Raw genomic sequence first — 24,235 nt, 5'->3', positions numbered from 1 at the left:
CCAAATGTAAAAATTTAACTATAAACAATAAGGAAATTGAGTTAGTAACAGAGAATAAATTTTTAGGTGTTATAATTGATAATAAACTTAGCTGGAAACCACATATAAATTATGTGAAATCAAAATTGTCAAAAACTATAGCCATTCTGTATAAAGCCAAAGACCTACTGCCGCAAGAAGGGTTACTTACTTTATATCATTCTCTGATGGTACCATATATGACATATTGTGTTGAGTCATGGGGAAACACTTACAAATCAAATACCAATCCAATATTCCTTTTGCAAAAACGAGCCATACGAATCATCTGCAATAAACAATATCGTGAACCAACTCATTCTTTATTTGTGTCTTTAAATTTTTAAAATTCATAGATTTGGTCGATTACATTACAATTCAAACTTTATTTCGAGCGAAAAACCAAGCCTTACCGAGACATGTCCAGAGTCTGTTCCGATTGAGGGAATCCAGATATAGTTTAAGAGGTTGTGCAATTTTTATGAAACCACCAGTAAGAAGAAATGTAAAGGGTTTTTGTGTGTCTGTGGTTGGGGTGGGAAATGGAACAAATGTTCAACAGAGGTTAGAATGAGTAGTACCTTAGTAAGATTTAAGAAACTACTCAAAAAGAACATCATGTCTAAGTATCATAAAGAAGCAAATATAATTTGATTTATATGGAATGTTCAATTTATAAGTGGGACTCACTGTATATTTGAATGTGTGGGTATGTATATGCGTATGTAGATATATAGATATGGGTAGGTGTATATGTATATAAGTGACTGTGTATATGTATGTATGTATATATTTATGTTTGTAAAGTATATAAGTATGTATATAGGTATATATGGCACAGCCCAAGCAGAGGGTCACCCCCAAGAGCCTGGTCTGCTTGAGGTTTCTTCCTTATAGGGAGTTTTTCCTCACCACAGTTGCCTAGTGCTCGCTCTGGGGGTTGGTAAGGTTAGTCCTTACTGCCGTAAAGTGCCTTGATTCAACTTTCTTGTGATCTGGTACTATATAAATATAAGTGAATAGTATATTGATGTGTATGTCTGTGTGTCGACATGTAGTAGTGAATTTGTATTTATGTAAATATGACTGATAAGAATTGTTGGACTTGTACGAGCAGGGGTGGGCGCTAATAAGCTTTGCTTCAGCCCACACCCTTTCGGACTCACTAGTTTTGTCTGTGTTTGTTTGTGGAATTGTTCATTTTTTTCTATTTGAATATTTTGTGTGCCGAATAAAAACTTTGTCACATTGTCACATTGTCAACTATGATGTGAGTTAGAAAGCTTCAGGTATTGACACATCATTTATCACATAACCAGGAACATACAGTGCATCTGCAAAGTATTCACAGTGCTTTACTTTTTCCACATTTTGTTATGTTACAGCCTTATTCCAAAATGGATGAAAGTCTTTTTTTTTTTTTTTTGCTCAAAATTCTACACACAATAACCCATAATGACAATTGGGGGGGGGGGGAAACAAACAAAAAAACTTCCATCTTAATGGTCTCTCTGGAGACCACTGAGCTCTTTGGGACCTTCAAAGCAGTAGAAATGTTTCTGTACCCTTCCCCTGGTTTGTGCCTTGAGACAATCCTGTGTCGGAGGTCTACAGACAATTCCTCTGACTGCATGCTTGGTTTGTTCTCTGACATGCACTGTCAACTGTGGGACCTTATATGTAGACAGGTGTGTGCCTTTCCAAATCATGTCCAATCAACTGAATTTACCCCAGGTAGACTCCAACTGAGCTGTAGAAACATCTCAAGGATGATCAATGAAAACAGGATGCACCTGAGTTCAATTTTGAGCTTAATGGCAAAGGGTGTGAATACTTATGCACATGTGCTTTCTTAGTTTTTTTTTTTTTTTTTTATATTTTTGCAAAAATCTCAAAACTTTTTCCATTGTCATTATGGGTATTGCATGTAGAATTTTGAGGAAAAAAAATAATTATCTATTTTGAAATAAGGCTGTAACACAACAAAATGTGGAAAAAGCACTGTGAATACTTGGATGCACTGTGGACACATCAAAGTATGAGCATTGTTCTGTGCAGAAAAGTTATGTTTATTGAAACACTGTGCTTTGATTCGAAAGTGTGAACAACTTTTAGGCAATCTGCTTGCATTTAAAGTCAAGATCATAATACTGATGAAACGCTGTGAACACTTTCTGGCGCACTGTACTGAAGTGCTCCAGCGTAATGACCTCTAGATTGTGCAAATAATCACTTCCTTAATTCGAAATGCAGCATTAATTCTTGTCAGTGCACTTGAAAGTGCTGCTGCACGTTTCTAAACCAGGACTTCAAGTGCATTGCAATTTGGCTAACAGTGCCCCCACGTGGTAAAAAACAGTAATCAAAGTAGCAACAAGATAATGTAGTGCTAAATCATGCTGTTATTAGATAACATGAATCTGCCTGGATTGTGAAATAAATAAGCTAGTATGTCTTGTTGACCCAAATGCAGTCATGCAGTCATCAAATGTTCTGTCCTTCTAATTTAGGCCCCGGCAACTGATCTTCTGAATACTACATCCCTAATAATCATAAAAAAAAGATCAGTGAATGTATGCAAGATTTGTGTCAAAAAGTGCAAAGACATGGTATCAACACACGTGCTAGAGTGTACTCTTACTGTGGAGTCCTTGGAAGGGGAGCTGGACATCCCATTGGTGCTTGGCTCCCACGTTGAAGAGCTGAATGTTCTACTGCTGCTGCTACTGCTAAAGGCCTCCTGGGAGAAGCTCCGTGAGAGGGACTCCTGAGTAGAGCTCCGAGACAGGCCTGAGTAGCTGGGACGAGAACTAGTGCCATATGAGTCAGCTACGTCACTTGTCCGACTACAGTAGCTCCGCAGGGCACTGCTGGTAGAAGATGGGCTGGAGGAAGAGGAATCAGTGAGGCTCAGACAAGCCAAGTCCCTGCTCAGATCACTCTGGGATACAGATTTGCGTCGTGCAAGTGAGATGCTTGAGACCATCGGGGAAGGTGAGAGGTAGCTGGGCGTGGTTGAGGACAAAGGATAAGAACTGTAGCCAGTGTAGGCTGACCCTCCGCTCAGTCCTGAACCTCCATAGTTTTTGACGGGAGTTCGACTAAGGCTCTCGCTGCGTCGACTGCTGCTGCTTCCAAGGATGTCGGTGCGTGGGATAGTTCGACCCCGGTCACGGTCGGGTTCTGAGGAAGTGCTGTAGTTGCGGCCGTGAGTGGCAGAGCTGTTAAGATAGCTGGAGGAGGAGTAACCTGAGGATGAGGTGGACAAAGAAGAGGGAGAGGTGTAGGAGGACAACCTCTCCCTTTCGGTGAAGGTGCTAAGGCCCGGGGTCAGGGAGGAGGTGTACGTGCTGTAATGGCTGCCGTAGGAAGAGCCAGCATAGCGCTTGGCGGTGGAGGAGACACGGGACATACTGCTGCTGCTGGTTTGTCAGCCACAGGGAGGGAGAGCTTCTAGAAGACTGCATCGACTGCACAACAAGAAGATACAAGCTCAGTATTAGTTCATCAGCAACTATATTAAATCAATATTTACACTACAGCAGAAATGTGAGCAGCAGTAATGACACATCTGTTTAAAAGAAATTTAAATCGTACACTCAAATAACTGACTCATTGGATTGGATTTCCATCTAATAAATATATGTAGTCCCAACTAAATTAAATTAAATTATCTTGCATGGATGTGCTTTTTTGAATTGGGGTTACATATATTTACTAGATGGAAATCTGCACATAATTGAATTGAGTTCATCCAATGAATCATTTTTTTAGTGTAGCTGGTACAGCATATGTGCACATATTGCACTCAAAAAATGGCTCATTGGATTAACTCAATTCAGTTATGTGCAGGATTTCCATCTAATAAATATATGTCGCCCCAACTCAAAAAAGCACAATATAATTTAATTTAATTTAGTTGGGAAAACATATGTAGGGGTGGTGGCCAAGTGGTTAATGCGCTTGGTTTCAGCTCAGAAGGTTCCGGGTTCAAATCCCACCCCTGCCACATTTCTCCATGTAATATGCAGATCCACCTTGGATTTGCTGTGCCGACCCCGAGTGCAAACAAGGGAGCAGCCGAAAGGGACTTACTATAGTTGGGAAAACATATATTTATTAGATGTAAATCCAACCCAATGAGTCAGTTTGAGTGTAGAGTTATAACCTCAAATACAATTAAATACTAACTCACAGTGATGCTCACTGCACTGCTTCTTTAGATTAGTTTAGAAAACACCAAAATTGAACAATGCGATAAATTAGAGATTTGAATTTAGTGAATTTGAATAACAGAAACTGGCCAACAGTTACATAATTAAATTACAAAATAAATGCAGTTGGACTTGGTTGCAGTAACTGGGGAAAAATATGTAAATAAATTACTGTTACTAGTTAAAATATTGGTAATTACAAAGGGATTATATTTGGATATAAAAAAAACATGAAATGTGTAAAATATTCCTTTGGCCTGTGTTGCTTTACATCTTTGCTGTACTGGAACAGCATATTTCTGAACAAGGTGGGTCACAAAAAAATTGCTGTGACAAATTTGATTGGTCCCCATTTTGAACTTGTACCACTGAAGCAGTGCTGAAAATCAAACTCTGCCTCAGTATTGCCAATTTAGCAACTGCTGTTAGACTTAGTGACCTCTCTAGTGACTAAAAATCCCATTAAGTGACAAATCCGGTGAATTTTATTTCACACAAACCAGTCAGTTTTTTAACGACTGGAAAGTCTGAAAGACTGTTGCTCAGGGAACAGAAAAGAGGGGGACACTGGGAGATGCAGTGGAGGAACAGATGTTCTCTGCAGGTGACTATGCAATCTTAATTTAAGTTATATTGAAGAACATGTAATTGAGGTTTAACAGTAATCATCGCTGTGAGCACTACAGTGCCAGGTTGACATTTTTATATGTTTTGAAATTTAGCTTTACGCTCAAATATAAACATTTGTTAGAAAAGTAATGTTACATTACTCTGATGAAGTAAAATAGATATATTTCTTATTACATTTTTAACAGAGTAACTTGTAATCTGCAACCTATTAAATTTCAAAAACAACCTTCCCAGGACTGCTGGCTAACATCTGAACATGTAATTATTTAATATATCATAGGTATTTATCTAACACAAAATATCGTTATCTCACATTGAAGACCTCAGACCAGAATTACGTTCCTTCATGCATATCTTCATGTAGTGTGCTACAAGGATGGATTCGGGGAGGATGTGGGAATGGACATACTCATCCCCACTCCCCACCCCCACCTCCACCCAACCAGCTAAAAAATAAACAAGAAAATGAGAAAAAAATAGAAAAAGAAAGTAAAAAGTTTAAAAAGAAAATGAAGTTAAAAAATGAAACAAAAGAAAGTTTTTAAGTTTGATAACCTAAAGCAGTGGTGTCCAAACTATTCCACAAAGGGCCGAGAGGGTGCAGGTTTTCTTTGCAGCCACTGACTCCAGCAGGTGATTTCACTGATGAACTCATCCCACCAGCTCAAATGAAATCACCTGCTGGAGTCAGTGGCTGCAAAGAAAACCTGCACCCTCTCGGCCCTTTGTGGAATAGTTTGGAGACCACTGACCTAAAGTTTGCCACAATTTCTTAGTCATTATCTTTGACTGAAAGAAGCCTCATTGTGTTCAACGTGAAATAATTTTACAATGTATCATCTGTCCATAGATGTAGCATAAAGCTTACTTACTGCTAGTATTTAATAGCGCAATTGTGATTAATCCCATCCCCCACTCCCACCGCACCCAAAATTTCTGGGTTCACCCCCTGATAATTCAAAAGGTGTTATTTGCATTTTCTGAACATATTTCCATAAACAGTGCACTGGCATATATTTTGGGACTGCCTGAAGATAAACCTTTTGGCTGGAGTTTCAAAAAGCTTTTAATTAGGGCCCCTTCACACATAGTGTGAATTTAGTCAAATTACGGCGAAATAGCGCGTCGACGGGCAGGTGTGCAAGATCCTGGTGCGGTGGTTCATGAACGCTACGCTGCTGCAGCTGCTCGCACTGTGGGACAATCTGCACCACATCGCGCTGCTGATGTGGAGGAAAATAAAATAAAAACCAGCTGTATAATTAGTGAATATCAGTGGGTTGATATAAATAATACATAAAAGGGGACGCAATACAGAACCCCGTGCTTAAATAAAAAAAAAAAACACTCACGGAATTTGAACCCACACGCTCTGATTACCAGAAAGAAGCTTTACCACTGCGCCACAATCACTGTCTCATAACAGGAGCATGAAATTGTTAAAATCAACAAGCAGATAAACGTATTTTCTAACAAAAGAAAAAAACTGTGATAACTGACCACACGGTGTTTGGTACAGCGTATTTCTGCTGATATGTGACTGAAAGTGGCGTACTTGTCGTACTGTTGGCTTGTCATATGGTCCTGTGGCGCGCCGCTCACTGTCCTGTTAGACAGACGTGATGTTCAGATCGCCTGCTGCATGTCCACATGAACTGGTGGTCCGGTCCACGTGGAACAGCCTGTCAATGTGCGCACTCTCCAGCCTGTTGTAGAAGCGATATATGCTTTTATGTATTTCAATGTGAGGACAGCAAGCATACACACGCGCGTGTCCTCAAAACACGGTGCGTGTTCTGCAGCTCTGATGTCCAGGACCAGAGTTGTCAACAGCTGCCACACCCCCGTCCGTTCAGCACACAAACCAAGGTGTCACTCTGTGATCAGATGAGAGGTGCCTCACCTGCGGGGGGGCGCGCAAACCACACGCATGCATGTGTTGGGGGGGAGAGCGAGGGGTGGGAGTGCAAGACACATGCACACATGTTGTGGGGGGAGCCGACACTCTGGCACGTCCCATGTGCACTCGGCAACTCCACAGTTGTGGGGCACTTAGAAAAACTTCACATCCAGCTTGACAATGAATGTCTGCTGAATGTTTTCGTGATGATAGTTCAAATGGCCACAGATTTTCTAAGTGCAAAACGAGGGGTGTTAGACGTTTGTGTGTGTGTCAGCTGGAATTTGTCTGACACCCGCAGCGAGAGGGCCTGATGGGCTCGCACAGCTCACACTCTGTCTTTCAGCCACTGGTGTGCGTAAATAAGTAGCAACAGATGTACGAGGTGTTCGAGGCAGCTACGAATTTACACGTTTTGCACGCAATTCCTGCTTCATGTGCACTTCGACCAAATTCGTATTGTGTCAAGGGGCCCTTAGTGTATTTGATGTTAATTTACCATTACAGTTTTCTACTGTATTCCTGGGAAACCTCAATAATTTTTATAGATCTCACTCACTCACTCACCTTCAGCTGCTTACTCTAATTAAGGGTGATAGTGAGTGTCAGTCTGCACCTCACTTTCAAATACGAGAGTGATTGGTGCATGTTTGATTAAGATATAACGTAAAATACATTGAGTTTCTATGTTAAATTTAAATGTCCACAAAACCTGTCATCCGGATCAGATCCGGATCAAGATGTAATTTTAGGCTCTTGGAAATGGTGTTTTATTAAAACAACTTTGGAAGAAAAATTTTATGCTGTTGTCCATGTGATGTGACACCATTTGTGCAGCCCTTATTAGTTATGACTGTTCCAACAGAGGAGCAATAAGTGTCACTTTTACCTTTCACTCGCCTGCTTGTGTCTCCAGGGCTGTAAACTAAACTTGACACTACCGGCAGCGGGATGCCCGGGTGCACCTGGCAGTGGAGATTGCCAACTGCTGACTGGCTGGCAAACCAGCATGAGCGAGAAAGGGCAAGAGAACAGTCTGTTCTGACCTGTCTCTCCACTTGGCACACCATCATAAACAATCTCTCTCTCTCTCCAGTTTACCACTTCTGCTCTTGTCAAGTCCTCTCACGCATTCGGGCGGAAATGCTGGCAAGAACATTTGATTAGTGTAAGAAACACTGTTTGTATTTCAAACTTCTAAAAGGACATGAAGTCAGTTGCACACGTAGACAAGGTGATAGTCAATAGTGAGGTCATGTTACTGAGAATGACTGTATTTCTGAGAATTATATCCTTGCAAATTCTCATTTCTCTGAAAGAAAGCCAGCTTGGACCGCCTTCAGCCACAGGTGATATTAGGTTAAACATCAACACGGTTTACGTAACTAGAGAGCATGTGATGATAAAAACATTGTACACTATTCTTATGTAACAAATCTGTTCACTTTCACACATCTCTTCACCACGGCTATGTATTTCTATGCCCTCCTTTTCCTATTGGTTGAATTGTTAACTACAAGCCAACAATGCCTCAGCACAAAATACTACACTGGTCTACCATACTATAGGATCTGACAGGTGTACTGAAACATGTGATCTGCTCATAATGTGTAAAGTGTTGCCTTTGCTGGAGTAACTGTTGAAAACCAATTACTACCCGAGTTATTATCTCCTCCACAAACAAGCTTACACCCATATTTACCCTTTGCTTGTCCACTGCACCACTCTAATACTAATGAACTTAATCACAAAAATCAAAAGATCGGACATGACGTGGCATAGACTGTCAGGTTTATAAGTATTTGGACAGTGACAATTTTTGTAACATAGGTGAAATGAAACCATCAAGATGTGCTTTTAGTATAGACTTTCATCTGTAGTTCAAGGGGTTTAAAAAAATAACAAAATAATAATAATTAAAATCATGTTAACACATTTGGTGATGATACATAAACACTTCCAATCAATCAGTCATTAAGAAAAACATCAGTGTGGTGCTATATGGTAACTCTGTCTTGAGTAGGCAGTTCTCAAAAACTAACAGCGCAAGAAAGAGACAAGTGAGGGTAGCTACCAAAACACCCATAACAACTCCATAGGAGTTATAGGTTTATGCAGCTGCGCATGGAGAAAGTGTGCACAGTGCGATTTTTCACTGGCTGCACCAAATACTTATGGACTCCGAAAATAGAAAAAATATATACATAAATGGCCACAATTCAAAATTGTTTCAAGCGACATTTTTGTAAAACCTCTTCAATTAAATAGAAAGTTCTATACTACAAGCACATATTGATTTGAGGGTTAAATTAAAATTAAAAACCTACATTTAGTAGGTTTCAGGTTTGAAATAATCACTCTAAAAACATTACATGCTGCTATAAATCAATGCCATCGATAAACAAAGATAAGACTGTTTGTTTTGTGAAGACTGGCTTATGAATGACTCAACTGCAGTGAGAAATTGGAAACAGAAATGACTATATAAATCAGCAGCAGGACATTATTTTGAAACAAAACAAAAATGAAAGAACAGGTGATGCTCACAGAGCAAACATCAGTGCCCCCCCCAAAAAAGAGTCTAAAATCAGCTGATGCCCGTCCCGCTTTTTTGGCTGTTTGTTGGTTTTCTATGGGTTATTAACCCCATAAATGAACCATGAGCAGCTTAGCTTGTATCTCAAACTAACCCATCATGGTTAGCTTAAGGCACACAGCCGTCAAGCCTTAAGTCTTAAATTATGGCCTGTCAGTGACTCACTGAGGGTGCTAAGATGTTGCGTTTGACGTCATTTGTTTGAGGCTTGTGCCCCATTTGCCTGGATTTAGCAGCAGAGACTGACATCCCCTATGTATCACATGAGTGGGAGTAAAGATGGCTTTGGGAGTACTTACAAACCCACTGAAAATAAACTCCAAGATAAACCAATGTCACCCTGTAGCACAAGATGGGATGACATAGTGAATGATCCCACATGGGGAACTTTGTCCTCTCTGTTTGACCACATTACAGGAGGTGGATTTACACAAGGTGTGGAACTGTTCACCAGCCAAAGTTGGCATCATCTGGCTGTTTGTGCAGGATGGAAAGGGACAAGAGACCATACGGGTGTATAATGGAAAAATACTGCCATCCAGACAAACTGCAAAATAGGCAGCTCGTGCCCTCAGTCCTTGTGTGCATGAAGGAAATTAAAGGATACTGGGATAAACTTGTCAAGGGCTATTCTGTTCTGGAGATCCACTACGGAAATGACTGGGGCTTAAATGAGCCACGCTGCTCACCCCCCCCCCCCCCCCCCACCAAATCTAAACTGACATTATACTGTTGCCCCAGTGAAGTCCCCCCTGCCAGGAGAAATAGCCACACTCACAGCCTCCATGTTCTACAAGTCCATAAATCAGCAGTGTAGTCGATTAAAAACGCTGAAACAGTGACTTTGCTGTCAGCGTACCAGGCCAAGCTATTGCAAGAGCTGGGTCATTACTTGGGCAAGACCGGTCCAAGTCTGGACATGAGCTGTGTAATCCTAGACCTCATCCTCCGTGTCCAGAAGAGGTGCTCAGGGCTACAGATGATTCAGGGACCTAGCAGTCAGGGAACAATGCTTCTAGTTCATCCTCTCAAGTTTGCATGCAACAGGTGATTTCAGAATGCCCATTCAACCTGTGCAGCATAAAAGCTTTATTTGGAGAGTTGTCACTTATATGCAGCAGGCCAACCAACCTGAAGAGAAAATATATGGATGAGTTGACTATGTCTTCACTGTAAGGTGCCACATCAGTCTCAACCTCCAAGACACTATAGATTTGCTACTGTAATTTCTAAGAGTTGCAGTGGGGCAATTCCATGAGACTGTCATGTCTGTTACTACTTTGAATGGCCCTGCTGTAACTTATCAGTCCCACAGACATCTTATATATTAATATAAGCAACAGGTTGGTTGTCCCACAGCAGCCTCTACTCAAGGTTCTTGACATAGAGCAATATCTCCACCTGGTGGGCATTTACCATTAATGCAGGTGCGATAGAATTTCAGCAAAGAGCTCTAGTTCTCAATAGGATGAAGAAATAATGGGTGAAACATAATTCTGTGAGAAGGCTAGATCACAGCATGATCACTGACAGGGAAAATGAATGTGACGCCTCACAGAATTGCCCAGTGGCAGCTTAAGGAGCATCAGCTTTCACGCTCAGAAGCAACAAGCAGAGACAACAGCCACAGAAATCTTGTAACAATAAATATTATTTATTTATTTGTTACTGGAGATATTACTACACCAGCAGCCACAACAAACTGCCAATCCTGTGTTCAAGAGGGCAAGAAAAGCTGGTTATCTTAGGATTTGACACAAATCACTTTCCACTTCCATTTACTGGGTACCACTGGAAGGACTCTGTCAAATGAATAGTTACTTAGAAAGTTGTGAGGGAACGTCAACTATGATATTTTTGCCATGCGATGCATTTCTGGCATGATCCAGTGGGCAATGTTTTAGTGTTGAGGAGGCCAGGGGCTACAAATAGCCAATGGGACACCCATGTTTCACTTACTTGTGGCAGACATGGTTAGTTTTGAAAGGTGGTGATGAACCTGTTGTCTGCCTGGGTGGTTACCATCAAGGGCCCAGGCAGCAATGTAGTATGATAGATACGGTGACGCCTATCACCAATATATGTTCCCAAGCCTGACTTCCAAAATCTGTCCTGTCTTATAATTTGAAATCCTACTTAGGGAAGCGGGGGTGGGGGGTACAGATCCACACTGATATCCAGGTTATTCTTTGCCATTTTGTAGATATCACTGATTTGATGCATGGAAATTTCTGTAGTAAAAACCTTATGAGCACTTTTGATGCTATGAAGCCAAATTGTATTTCCAGATCACTAATTTCTAAAGAATCCGTTGAAAAAATTGCAGGATACTGACTGTAATATCTGCCAATATAATCCCTTTTTCCCTAGTAATCATCACTACCTTTTCCCAAAATGACAAGAAAGTCTGATATTTTTTTATGTTATCCTGATAAACAGACAATTCAATCTAAAAGTAAAACCCTCCTAGTGGGAAGTAACTGCTGCATATTAGCTCATGGTTATAAAACACTTCTTAAGGTGCTTTCAGATGCACAGTACAGAATGTGGCTGAGTTGTAATACTCAGAGGCAAATCTGAAGGACAAATTATAAATCTGCTCCTAAAAGGTCAATCTTCAACATTGCAGTCGTCAGTACTCGTGGGCCATATGTGTGCTCACGGATAATCGGAGACGTCACTCAAACTCGTGCCAACACTTGTGTGTGCACACACACACACAACCACTGCTCTTATGCACAAATTCACGCCATGTCAAAAGAAACACAGATGCATGTTGTGCATGCTGTGTCCAAAGAGACCATCAGGTCTCGGGGACTAGAAGGAGAGAGCATATCTCACCCATATTGGCCTCTCTTCATTGGCTTCCTGTTAATTCTAGAATAGAATTTAAAATTCTTCTTCTTACTTATAAGGTTTTGAATAATCAGGTCCCTTCTTATCTTAGGGACCTCGTAGTACCATATCACCCCAATAGAGCGCTTCACTCTCAGACTGCAGGCTTACTTGTAGTTCCTAGGGTTTGTAAGAGTAGAATGGGAGGCAGAGCCTTCAGCTTTCAGGCTCCTCTCCTGTGGAACCAGCTCCCAATTCAGATCAGGGAGACAGACACCCTCTCTACTTTTAAGATTAGGCTTAAAACTTTCCTTTTTGCTAAAGCTTATAGTTAGGGCTGGATCAGGTGACCCTGAACCATCCCTTAGTTATGCTGCTATAGACTTAGACTGCTGTTGGATTCCCATGATGCACTGTTTCTTTCTCTTTTGCTCTGTATGCACCACTCTGCATTTAATCATTAGTGATCGATCTCTGCTCCCCTCCACAGCATGTCTTTTTCCTGGTTCTCTCCCTCAGCCCCAACCAGTCCCGCAGAAGACTGCCCCTCCCTGAGCCTGGTTCTGCTGGAGGTTTCTTCCTGTTAAAAGGGAGTTTTTCCTTCCCACTGTCGCCAAGTGCTTGCTCACAGGGGGTCGTTTTGACCGTTGGGGTTTTACATAATTATTGTATGGCCTTGCCTTGCAATATAAAGCGCCTTGGGGCAACTGTTTGTTGTGATTTGGCGCTATATAAAAAAAAAAATTGATTGATTGATTGATCAGGCAGAGCAGAAGGAAAAGAAATGGACAGGACAAGCAGGAGGACAACAAAATGTACAATGTGCCAAGCTGCCAAGCCTGGCCAACACTGAAGTGTATTCAATGTACTGTAATTTCTGATTACATAACAAAAGCTGACACATAACAGTTCCATGCTAAACCTGATGAACCTGCGCGTGTACGCTGGCAGCAGCAAGGCCATGCTGATCACTGATGAAACTGAAAGTCAAGTCTCATCAAATCACGGCATGACTATTTACATAGATAGCTACAAGGAGTAGAGCCTTTAACAACAGCTTTAGAGCAAAGAATTAATCAACAGTTTTGTTTAGTTTGTTTTTTCTTGATCCCAATCACTTTAATATAGACCTGCCGATACTGAGTTCTGATCAGATACTTGTATTTTCCTAGATGTAACGCTTGCACAGGACACACTGCAAACACTTAAAAACAATCCAATATATTTAAGGGATTAAAAAAAACATACCTACAATCCAAGATGGCTTCATTTGTTTATTTATCCCCCCCCCCCCCCCCCAAAAATCACAAAACAAATTATTTTTTTGTTTGTTTGTTTCTGATGTGGTTATTATTATCAATTCCTCTTCGTTCAGCATTGTAGTAGCAAAACCACAATGACATGGATCAAACACTGATGGCTGTGATGCATCCATCCTCATACATTTATTATTTCTCCTCATTGTATTATTATTATTATTATTAATACATGCCAAGATATCTTAAAATATGTCTTCAAAAGTTGATCTTCACTCCCCCAGTTATGGGCCTGCACAATATGTTCATTTTGTCATAATATTAAATTTGAACCAAGTTTATTGCCTCTTTCTCAAGATGGGTTAACTGGTTGATTAGTTTGGTGTACCTTAGCAGCACTGTACTGAGTGCCCATCTAGTTATTTTGAACAGCAAAATACTGGTAGAAATGCCCACGCATATTAGCTTGCATTAAATTGACATGATATTTTTTATTAAGTAATAATAATAATAATACCCTTGTCCAATGACTGCTGGGATAGGCTCTAATCCTAGATGGATGATAATGGTAGTAATAATAAAATTAAATTCATTATTCGTATAGCACCAAATCACAACAATGCTACCTCAAGGCTCTAATAATAATAATACAAAAGTGCAAATGTCAACAGCAACCTACAATTAAAATATTATTTTTCAGTTTTTTTTCTTCTTGAATCCAGCCAATAACTGATGTGTATATGATGTACAGTGTGTGTGTGTGTGTGCCTGTAGATAATCTTGTGCACCAATAAACACGCTTACGTGTTATTTTGTGTGTATTTATATCCGGTATTGTACAGAAGAAGCTGTTTTGGAGCGTGGAAGATATTAAACGGTGGTTATAATGACTGACCTGCCCGCTGATCCTGGATCAGCGGGTTTTTACCTCTGCCAACCCACTCGTAACACTGAACCAACAACTTTGCCAAGCTGAACAACAAACCACTCATTTTAACACAACTCCAGTCGTCTGTACCGCAGTCACACCTGAGCGCGGCAGGAGACGAAGCGCAGCGTGCGCGTCCAGTATAAGGTCATCGTTATATGCTCCCACTGATTTTTTGGGCATTTGCATATTTTCTTCCCTAATAGTTGAAGCAGATAGAGCCGAAGAACAACACACAGTAACTATTACAGACGGCGCAATGAAAGTCATGCTAACGCGCAACTACGCGGTCAGCCTTAAATTGGCAGATTTTTGAGTGGAGTTTGGCATGTCTTCGGGCAGTTGTCGCTTCCTACCTTGGCTTGGTTGATGAGAAGCCCTACGAAGGTTGACACCAGCACCGAGCCGGACATGCTGCCTTTCCTCCGCATCTCCTGCTTGAGAAGGGGAAGGCGGTGCCGCGGCGGCTCCTCGGCACGGTGACCGTGTAGGACTGTCGCATGCTGGGCATGCCGCCGGACTCCAGCCGATTACCGCCGCGATTAAGTCAGACGACAGCGAAGCTTTCTCTCCTCTCTCTCCGAGTTGTGTTGCAATGAAGCGGATTCGTGATGAGTCTCTGTCTGTTGTCATTCATTCATTCATGTCACGGTGAGGACGCTGAATCACACTGAAGAGAGGAGCAGTGGATTCTTCTCTCTTTTTTCTTTCTTTTTTAAATCCAGTGACAGTGAAATAACTAATAGTTTTGGAGAAAGATACAGCTCGGAAAAACGCGAATATACAGAGCTAGTCACGACTTTTTTTTTCTTTTTCTTTGCAGGTATAGGCAAAAGAGTTCGTTTTGAAACCACAAAAAAAATGCATTTTGTGGTTCCGTTTAGTTTTTACATGATAGAAGACCCGCCCCTTTTGGGTAAGACTGTGACGTCAGAGACCACCTACAGCCGCGCTGTGCGCCTACGTCAGTCAAAAAAAAACAAACAAAAACAAAACAGTCCTTCCACTGTTCCTGAAGGTCTAATATTTGCCTCCAGGAGAACAAGTTTTATCATACGTTATGCTTCACAAAGCTATTAATTCCTGTGTTTAACATATGCACAAATATCATCAGTGACAGTTTTTTTCAGAAGAATAATGTAGCCTAGAGTCTCCCATGTGCCTTCTGGCAAACTGTACCTGTATTATATTTCTTAATGTTTCATGTAATGTCCAAGACATATCCAGTGACTTGGAATTCTTCATGTATCCATCCCTGTGACTCGCAAGAAAATGGATGTAAAGTGAATATTTATATTGACAATAATAATAATCATGCAGATTTTGTCCAATTACTTGTCACCTTTAAAATGGATGGATTGTGTATGAAAATGTCTATATTTACAATATCAAATCAAATAATTTTATTTATAGTGCCAAATCACAACAAACAGTCGCCCCAAGGCGCTTTATATTGTAAGGCAAAAGCCATACAATAATTACAGAAAAACCCCAACGGTCAAAACGAGCCCCTATGAGCAAGCACTTGGCGACAATGGGAAGGAAAACTCCCTTTAACAGGAAGAAACCTCCAACAGAACCAGGCTCAGGGAGGGGCAGTCTTCTGCTGGGACTGGTTGGGGCTGAGGGGAGAGAATCAGGAAAAGACATGCTGTGGAAAGAGCAGAGATCATTCACTAATGATTAAAAGCAGAGTGGTGCATACAGAGCAAAAACAGGTGAATAAAAAGAAACACTGGGTGCATCATGGGAAACCCCCCCAGCAGTCTAAGTCTATAGCAGCAATAACTAGGGATGGTTCAGGGTTACCTGATCCAACCCTAACTATAAGCTTTTTCAAAAAGGAAAGTTTTAAGCTTAATCTTAAAAGTAGAGAGGGTGTCTGTCTCCCTGATCTGAATTGGGAGCTGGTTCCACAGGAGAGGAGCCTGAAAGCTGAAGGCTCTGCCTCCCATTCTACTCTTACAAACCCTAGGAACTACAAGTAAGCCTGCAGTCTGAGAGCGAAGCGCTCTATTGGGGATATGGTACTATGAGGTCCCTAAGATAAGATGGGACCTGATTTTCAAAACCTTATAAGTAAGAAGAAGAATTTTAAATTCTATTCTGGAATTAACAGGAAGCCAATGAAGAGAGGCCAATATGGGTGAAATATGCTCTTTCCTTCTAGTCCCTGTCAGTACTCTAGCTGCAGCATTTTGAATTAACTGAAGGCTTTTCAGGGAACTTTTAGGACAACCTGATAATAATGAATTACAGAAGTCCAGCCTAGAAGAAATAATGCATGATTAGCTTTTCAGCATCACTCTGAGACAAGACCTTTCTAATTTTAGAGATATTGCGCAAATGCAAAAAAGCATCCTACATATTTGTTTAATATGCGCATTGAATGACATATCCTGATCAAAAATGACTCCAAGATTTTGTGTTTGTTTACAAATTCCAGCACTAGTGATTCCTTATCACATCTAAACTCCACTTCACATATTGTAAATAAGATGCTCCTATTTTTTAATTGCAATCATGTTTATATATGCATATATACTTATATATATATGAGGTCTTTTAGAAAAGTATCCGACCTTTTTATCTTTTGCAAAACCATATGGTTTTGAATCACGTGTGATTGCATCAGCCAAGCTTCAACCTTTGTGCGCATGCGTGAGTTTTTTCACGCCTGTCGTGTTGCGTCATCGCCTGTGAGCAGGCTTTGTGTGAGCAGTGGTCCACCCCTCTCGTCGGATTTTTATTGCAAATAAAATGTCTGAACGATTTGGAGCTTGCTGCATCAATTTTTTCCAGAAACTGTGAGAGACCTCCAGGTGGACACCATTCGGAAAATTCAGATGGCTTTCAGGGACCATTTTATGGGGATTACACAGATTAAGGAGTGCTCCAGCCGGTTTAAAGACCGCCCACAGCTGCTGAGAGCGCGCTGCACTCCGAGCCCGATCGACAGGCTGAAACAACCAGATCATTTCCAACGTGAAGGCTTTGTTTGATCCGGGACGTCGTCTGACTTACACAAAAATGGCAGAAGACGTGGACATCAAGACTTTTTCGGCACGGAATTCCTCCGCACGTCTGTCTCAATGTACCGAAAAAGTGCTGATGTCCATGTCTTCCGCAGTTCCTGTGCTAGTCAGACGACATCCCGGATCAAAACAGCGTCCAGTTTGGAAATGAACGGCACATTCCCTGTTACAGGAGATTTTGTCATGGAAAGAGGAGCGGAGGAATTCCGCGTGTCGCAGCAGAGCCGCATGGCGCAAGCAACGCCGTGATGAAGCCTCACAGGACATGTTCCGGCATGTCCAGCTCATGCACAATTTCTCGGATAGTCACACGACTGAAAAGCCACCGAAAGCCGTCTGAAAGCCATCTGAAAGCTGTCCAGTGAGACCAACACGGAGGTGGTTTTGTGCCGCGCCATGAGCGGCACGGTGGCACATTCCTCCGCTCCTCTTTCCATGAAAACAACTCCTGTAACAGTGGAATGTGCCAAAAAAGCCTTGATGTCCACGTTTTCTGCCATTTTTGTGTAAGTCAGACGACGTCCTGGATCAGCAAAGCCTTCACATTGGAAATGATCTGGTTGTTTCAAAAATTTGATGCAGCAAAGATAAAAATCGACGAGAGGGGTGGACCACCGCTCACACAAAGCCTGCTCACAGGCGAATGACGCAACCGACAGGCGTGAAAAAACTCACGCATGCGCACGAAGGTTCAAGCTTGGCTGATGTAATCACACGTGATTCAAATCCATATGGTTTTTGCAAAAATAAAAAGGTCGGATACTTTTCTAACAGACCTCGTATATATATATATATATATATATATATATATATATATATATACTTATCTGCTCTTTGGGAGAAAGAGCAGAAGAAGGTAGCACCTGGATTTTACGGGCCTGGGCGCAACAGGAAACAGCTGTTGCAGACCCACTATCATGAGGGATACTGAGCTTAATGGGTCGAAATCCCGAGAAGTGATAGCGCTCAGCTGATGACCCAGGCCCTGGGAAATAGCGCTTTTTGGCGTACTTTTCTCTATTTCCGCTGGTTACAAGTGTCAACCGTGAAGAGAGCGGTGACCGGGCAGAGTTCCGAAAAGGGCGTGAGCTGTCCGCCCTGTTGCTCTTTGAGTGGCGAAGAGAAGCAGCAGCTGCAGGCAATCAAGTTATAACAGGTCTAGACAACCGAGTATGACCTGGCTAGGCATTTGCAGTGATGGTAGGAAGGCGTTTTGCCTTTTGGGGGTCACGCCTGCCCAAGTCCGGCAGCCCCAGACCAATAAGTAACCCTCCGGCTCATCTGCGGTCAGGAGGAGCCGCCTAGACCAAGCGCAGATGTAAAACAGTGGCTCACAAGTTCAACAAATGGTGCAACATTGGAATTTCATGATAACGATACTGGAAATGTTTCAAGTGGACAATCTAGTAACCAGCAACAATGCCAAGGTTGTGGATGTGTGTTTAAATCCGAAAAAGGGTGGAAGATCCACCAGACAAAGATGAAATGCGGTCGCATTGTGACAGACATTCAACGCTCAGTGCAAACTGATAAGTCGGCGGTTATTGAGGGCCTGGAGTTCAACCACAGTGCCCTTACAGAACCTGTAGTGGATGAAGCAAGGGACCGTATGAAAATTAAGTGGCCGAGTTCGCAGAACAAGGCAGATTGGAGAAGCATGGAGGAGGACCTAGTCCCAGCCATTGGCATGCTTATAGGAAAGCCTGTGAGAAGAATGGAGAATTTCTCCAAGATGGTGTGCGAGTATGGAAGATCAAGATTCGGTGTAATTGAGTGGAAGGTGCAGAAGAAGACGGAAGAAAAGGATCAGATCAACAGGCAAAGGAGGAAAATGAAAGAGTTAAGGAAAGAAGTACAGCGGTTACGGAGGGCGAAGAAAGAGGCGAGTGGGGAAGAGGTGGCAGCAATCGATGAGTGGTAAAGCTGACAAGAAATAGTATCAGCAAGTTGGCGAAGGCAGAGAGGAAAGCAGTGAGGCGTAGAGAATCCAGGAAGGCCTGAAAGGACTTCACAGAGGACCCCTTCAAGTTTACAAAGAAGGTTTTCGCAGAGAAGACAAGTGGGACTCTGAAGATACCAAGAGAGCAGCTTGAAGAAGCCTTGATGACCTATGCTGATCCAAACAGGAATATCCAAGTAGAAAGTATAGATGGCCTTAACAGACCACAAGAACCTGAAGTGCCTTTCGACCTGTGTAGGATACGGCTATGTGAGGTACAGGTGGTCATTAGGAAAGGTAGAGCAAAAGCAGCCGGAGGCCCAAATGAAATCACGTATGCAGTGTACAAGAACTGTCCGGAGCTGGCAAAGTGTCTCTGGAAATTGCTTGCGAGTGTTTGGGAGCCTGGTGAGATACCCAACAGCTGGTGCATTGCTGAGGGAGAGTATTGAAGGGAAGATCAGCAAGATGGTACGAAAGTGGCTAGGAGTTCCTACGATGCTAACGAATGTAGCATTCTACAGTTGGTCAACGAAGCTCCAGTTTCCCTTATCATCAGTAGTGGAAGAATATAAAGTTGCGAAGGTTAGACTACAGTCAGTGCTAAATGATTCCAATGACCAAGTGCTAAGTAAAATCCACCGGCCCTGCAAGTTGGATAGAAGTGGAATGTTGGTGGTATGGTGAAAGAAGTTGAGGCCGTAGAACGTCAACGTGAATTTGTTGGAGTGGTGCGTGAAAGGGAGCTTGCCTTGGCGTAGTAAGAATGCAACGATTTTGGTCGGAGGCCGGAGTTGGGGAACGAAGAAAGATCAGGGAGCAGGAGACTCGTCATTTGGTAGAGGCTGAAAGGGTGTCGAGAGCAGCACAGCAGGGTCAGCAAGGTCGATGGATGACGTGGGATGTAGAGGAGAGAAAGGTGACTTGGAAGGACATTTGGGGAAGACGTTTTGGGAGTCTGAAGCGGCTACTCCAGATGACGTATGATGTTTCCATCACCAGTGAACCTGAGAGATGGGTACTGGCAAGAGCGTGAACTGTCATCTGTGTGGAAAGTATGCTACTCTTCACCATATCTTGTCAGCGTGTCATGTTGCTCTGAGTAGAGGATGGTATACATTTAGGCACAACTTAGTTCTGAAGGTGGCTGTGAAGGCAGTAAATGAAGCGTTTGTCCAGTGAAGAAGAGCCAACCAGTTAAGTTTGTGAGAGCCGGTGAACAGGTGAGAGGTCGAAAGCAGAAGAGGACAGGCACTGGTCCAAAAAGAAAGTGGACCGTGTTAGAAGACTTTGCCAGTAGAGGTGGTGGTGTCTGACTTGCAGCCTGATGTTATGCTGATTGACAGGGAGGAAAGGAGGGTACTACTTGGAGAGCTGACAGTCCCATGGAGGAGGGTATTGATGGAGCATGACAGAGAAAGCTCAACCGCTATGAAGATTTGAAGGTGGAGATAGGGGAGCGAGGCTGGAAGGTGGAGGTCATTCCTTTTGAGGTGGGATGCCGGGGTTTCCCCGCAGCATCGGTGGGTCGATTCCTGAGGGCAGCTGGTATTGATGGATGTCGTATGGTGGTGAAGGAAATGGGAGAAAGAGCAGAAGAAGGTAGCACCTGGATTTTACGGGCCTGGGCGCATCAGGAAACAGCTGTTGCGGACCCACTATCATGAGGGATACTGAGCTTAATGGGTCGAAATCCCGAGAGCGATAGCGCTCAGCTGACGACCCAGGCCCTGGGAAATAGCGCTTTTTGGCGTACTTTTCTCTCTCTCTCTCTCTCTCTCTCTCTCTCTCTCTCTCTCTCTCTCTCTCTCTCTCTATATATTATATTATATATATATATATATATATAATATTTCTACCTCATTTTCTTATTTTATTGTATTGTTACAAGTATTATTATTATTATTATTGCTTATCTTTGTACACGCCGTTTGATGCACACTTTCTTCTCTACTCATCTTGTGTGTTTATGAAGACCTGATGTAACGTGAATTTCTCCACTGTGAGATCAATAAAGTCTTATCTTAAACTACAACACATCTTCGTTGTTTCTGTTCAACTCCATTGCAGTGGTGTACAGAAGGAAAATGACAAAGTTTGCGTCACTGCCAAAATAATCATCATGACATTGTGACCACCTGCCTAATATTGTGTAGGTCGCCTTTTTGCCACAAAAACAGCCCTGAACCCCCGAGGTATGGATTCCACTAGATCTCTGAGTGCGTGCTGTGGTATCTGGCACAAAGACGTTAGCAGCAGATCCTTTCAGTCCTGTAATTTGTGATGTGGGGCCTCCATGGATCAGACTTTTTGCCCAGTACATACCACGACATAGATATTTGTGAAATATCATTATGATTGTACATGTTATGGTAAAAACACCAACATTTTGCACAGAAATTGTTTGATAGACATAATAAAAATTTTAGATATCCATTTTTTCTTTCTTTGTTTTTTTTTTTTTTTTAATCAATGTTATTGTTGGAACTGACTGCGCATGTAAAAAAAACAAACACTGAAAACAAGACTTCATTTGTGTCTGTATGATATACACAATGGGACAGACATGGCAAATAGATATCACAGCAAGCTTAAGTTGTCTCTTGAAGATAATAAAGAGCAAAATCCAAGTTCACAGTCATGCTGTTACAGAATATCTTCAAAATCTCATTCTTTAACTTTGATATGTCATACAGACTCAACTGAAGTGTGATTTTTCTACACTCAACAAAAATATAAACGCAACAGTTTTGGTTTTGCTCCCATTTTGTATGAGATGAACTCAAAGATCTAAAACTTTTTCCACATACACAATATCACCATTTCCCTCAAATATTGTTCACAAACCAGTCTAAATCTGTGATAGTGAGCACTTCTCCTTTGCTGAGATAATCCATCCCACCTCACAGGTGTGCCATACCAAGATGCTGATTAGACACCATGATTAGTGCACAGGTGTGCCTTAGATTGCCCACAATAAAACACCTCCGTGTTGATAACCATTTGTAAAATCCAGGCGGCTTTTGATGGCTTTCAGTGGAGTGAGTATATGAGAAATTGTTTAACAGCTGGACATGTTCCAACTTGTCCTTAAGGCTTCCAACGGAGGTGTTTTTCCTGTGGCGGAGCGTCGCGGCGGCTGCGAGCTCAGCTCTACAAACAGGTCACATATATTGTATAGACACTTCAAACTACTAGTACTGTTCTGTGCGGAAAAGCTATGTCTATTGAAATACTGCTTTGGTATGAAAGTCAATCAATCAATCAATCAACTTTTTTCTTGTATAGCGCCAAATCACAACAAACAGTTGCCCCAAGGCGCTCCACATTGCAAGGCAAGGCCATACAATAATTATGAAACACAGTCTACGTCTAAAGCAACATAACCAAGGGATGGTCCAGGGTCACCCGATCCAGCCCTAACTATAAGCCTTAGCGAAAAGGAAAGTTTTAAGCCCAATCTTAAAAGTAGAGAGGGTATCCGTCTCCCTGATCCGAATTGGGAGCTGGTTCCACAGGAGAGGAGCCTGAAAGCTGAAGGCTCTGCCTCCCACTCTACTCCTACAAACCCTAGGAACCACAAGTAAGCCCGCAGTCTGAGAGCGAAGCGCTCTAATGGGGTAATATGGTACTACGAGGTCCCTAAGATAAGATGGGACCTGATTATTCAAAACCTTATAAGTAAGAAGAAGAATTTTAAATTCTATTCTAGCATTAACAGGAAGCCAATGAAGGGAGGCCAACACGGGTGAGATATGCTCTCTCCTGCTAGTCCCCGTCAGTACTCTAGCTGCAGCATTCTGAACCAACTGAAGGCTTTTTAGGGAACTTTTAGGACAACCTGATAATAGAATTACAATAGTCCAGCCTAGAGGAAATAAATGCATGAATTAGTTTTTCAGCATCACTCTGAGACAAGACCTTTCTGATTTTAGAGATATTGCGTAAATGCAAAAAGGCAGTCCTACATATTTGTTTAATATGCGCTTTGAATGACATATCCTGATCAAAAATAACTCCAAGATTTCTCACAGTATTACTAGAGATCAGGGAAATGCCATCCAGAGTAACGATCTGGTTAGACACCATGCTTCTAAGATTTGTGGGGCCAAGTACAATAACTTCAGTTTTATCTGAGTTTAAAAGCAGGAAATTAGAGTCATCCATGTCTTTATGTCTGTAAGACAATCCTGCAGTTTAGCTAATTGGTGCGGTATCCTCTGCTTCATGGATAGATAAAGCTGGGTATCATCTGCGTAACAATGAAAATTTAAGCAATACCGTCTAAAAGTGTGAAACATTTTAGCCAATCTGCTTGCATTTAAGTCAAGATCATAATACTGGTGCTTCCAGGAAAATGGTACTTCTGCTACAAAACATATGCCAAACAAGCTTGAGCTTTAAGAAAAGAAGCCCGCGTTTTGACAACAAAATCTCACCCAAGAGCCAAAATGCTCCATCAGTAATTAAGGAAAGCAATAATTATCTTTTGGATCTGTATCATCACGACCCATTTTGCTTTCCCATATAACAGCCAATGGCACCATTACATTTTCTGTAATCTGCATAACATCTAACAAATGCCAAAACACGGACGTAATAACAGCTTACAGAGCTGTACTAATACATACTGGCCCCTATTTATTAATTAATCAAAACCTAGAACAGAGCTTTAATCATTTGAAAGCTTGTCTCTTAGTCTTGTCCATCCAATTGGAAGTCCCAAAAACCAGTTTTATTTGTTATTATCTATCGTCCCCTGTCGTTACTGTGAGTTTCTCTGTGAATTTTCAGACTTTTGTCTGACTTAGTGCTTAGCTCAGATAAGATAATTATAGGTGGGCGATTTTAACATCCACACAGATGCTGAGAATGACAGCCTCA

At 41.9% G+C, this 24,235-nt stretch overlaps 1 protein-coding gene across 5 annotated transcripts in view; it reads right to left on the bottom strand.

Annotated features, from left to right (window-relative positions):
- usp2a (ubiquitin specific peptidase 2a) overlaps positions 1 to 24,235 on the bottom strand; it is a 148,387-nt gene that overhangs the window by 72,957 nt on the left and 51,195 nt on the right. For all 5 annotated transcript variants that reach the window (XM_034167764.1, XM_034167767.1, XM_034167768.1 and 2 more), the window contains exon 2: positions 2,660 to 3,488. In XM_034167764.1, the coding sequence (XP_034023655.1) occupies positions 2,660 to 3,430 (771 nt within the window). In that variant the 5' untranslated portion in view covers positions 3,431 to 3,488. The remainder of the gene's footprint in view (positions 1 to 2,659; positions 3,489 to 24,235) is intronic.

Source organism: Thalassophryne amazonica, chromosome 4 (genome assembly GCF_902500255.1).
Source record: "Thalassophryne amazonica chromosome 4, fThaAma1.1, whole genome shotgun sequence".
Classification (NCBI taxonomy): domain Eukaryota; kingdom Metazoa; phylum Chordata; class Actinopteri; order Batrachoidiformes; family Batrachoididae; genus Thalassophryne; species Thalassophryne amazonica.
This window is presented reverse-complemented; position numbering and strand designations above follow the sequence as displayed.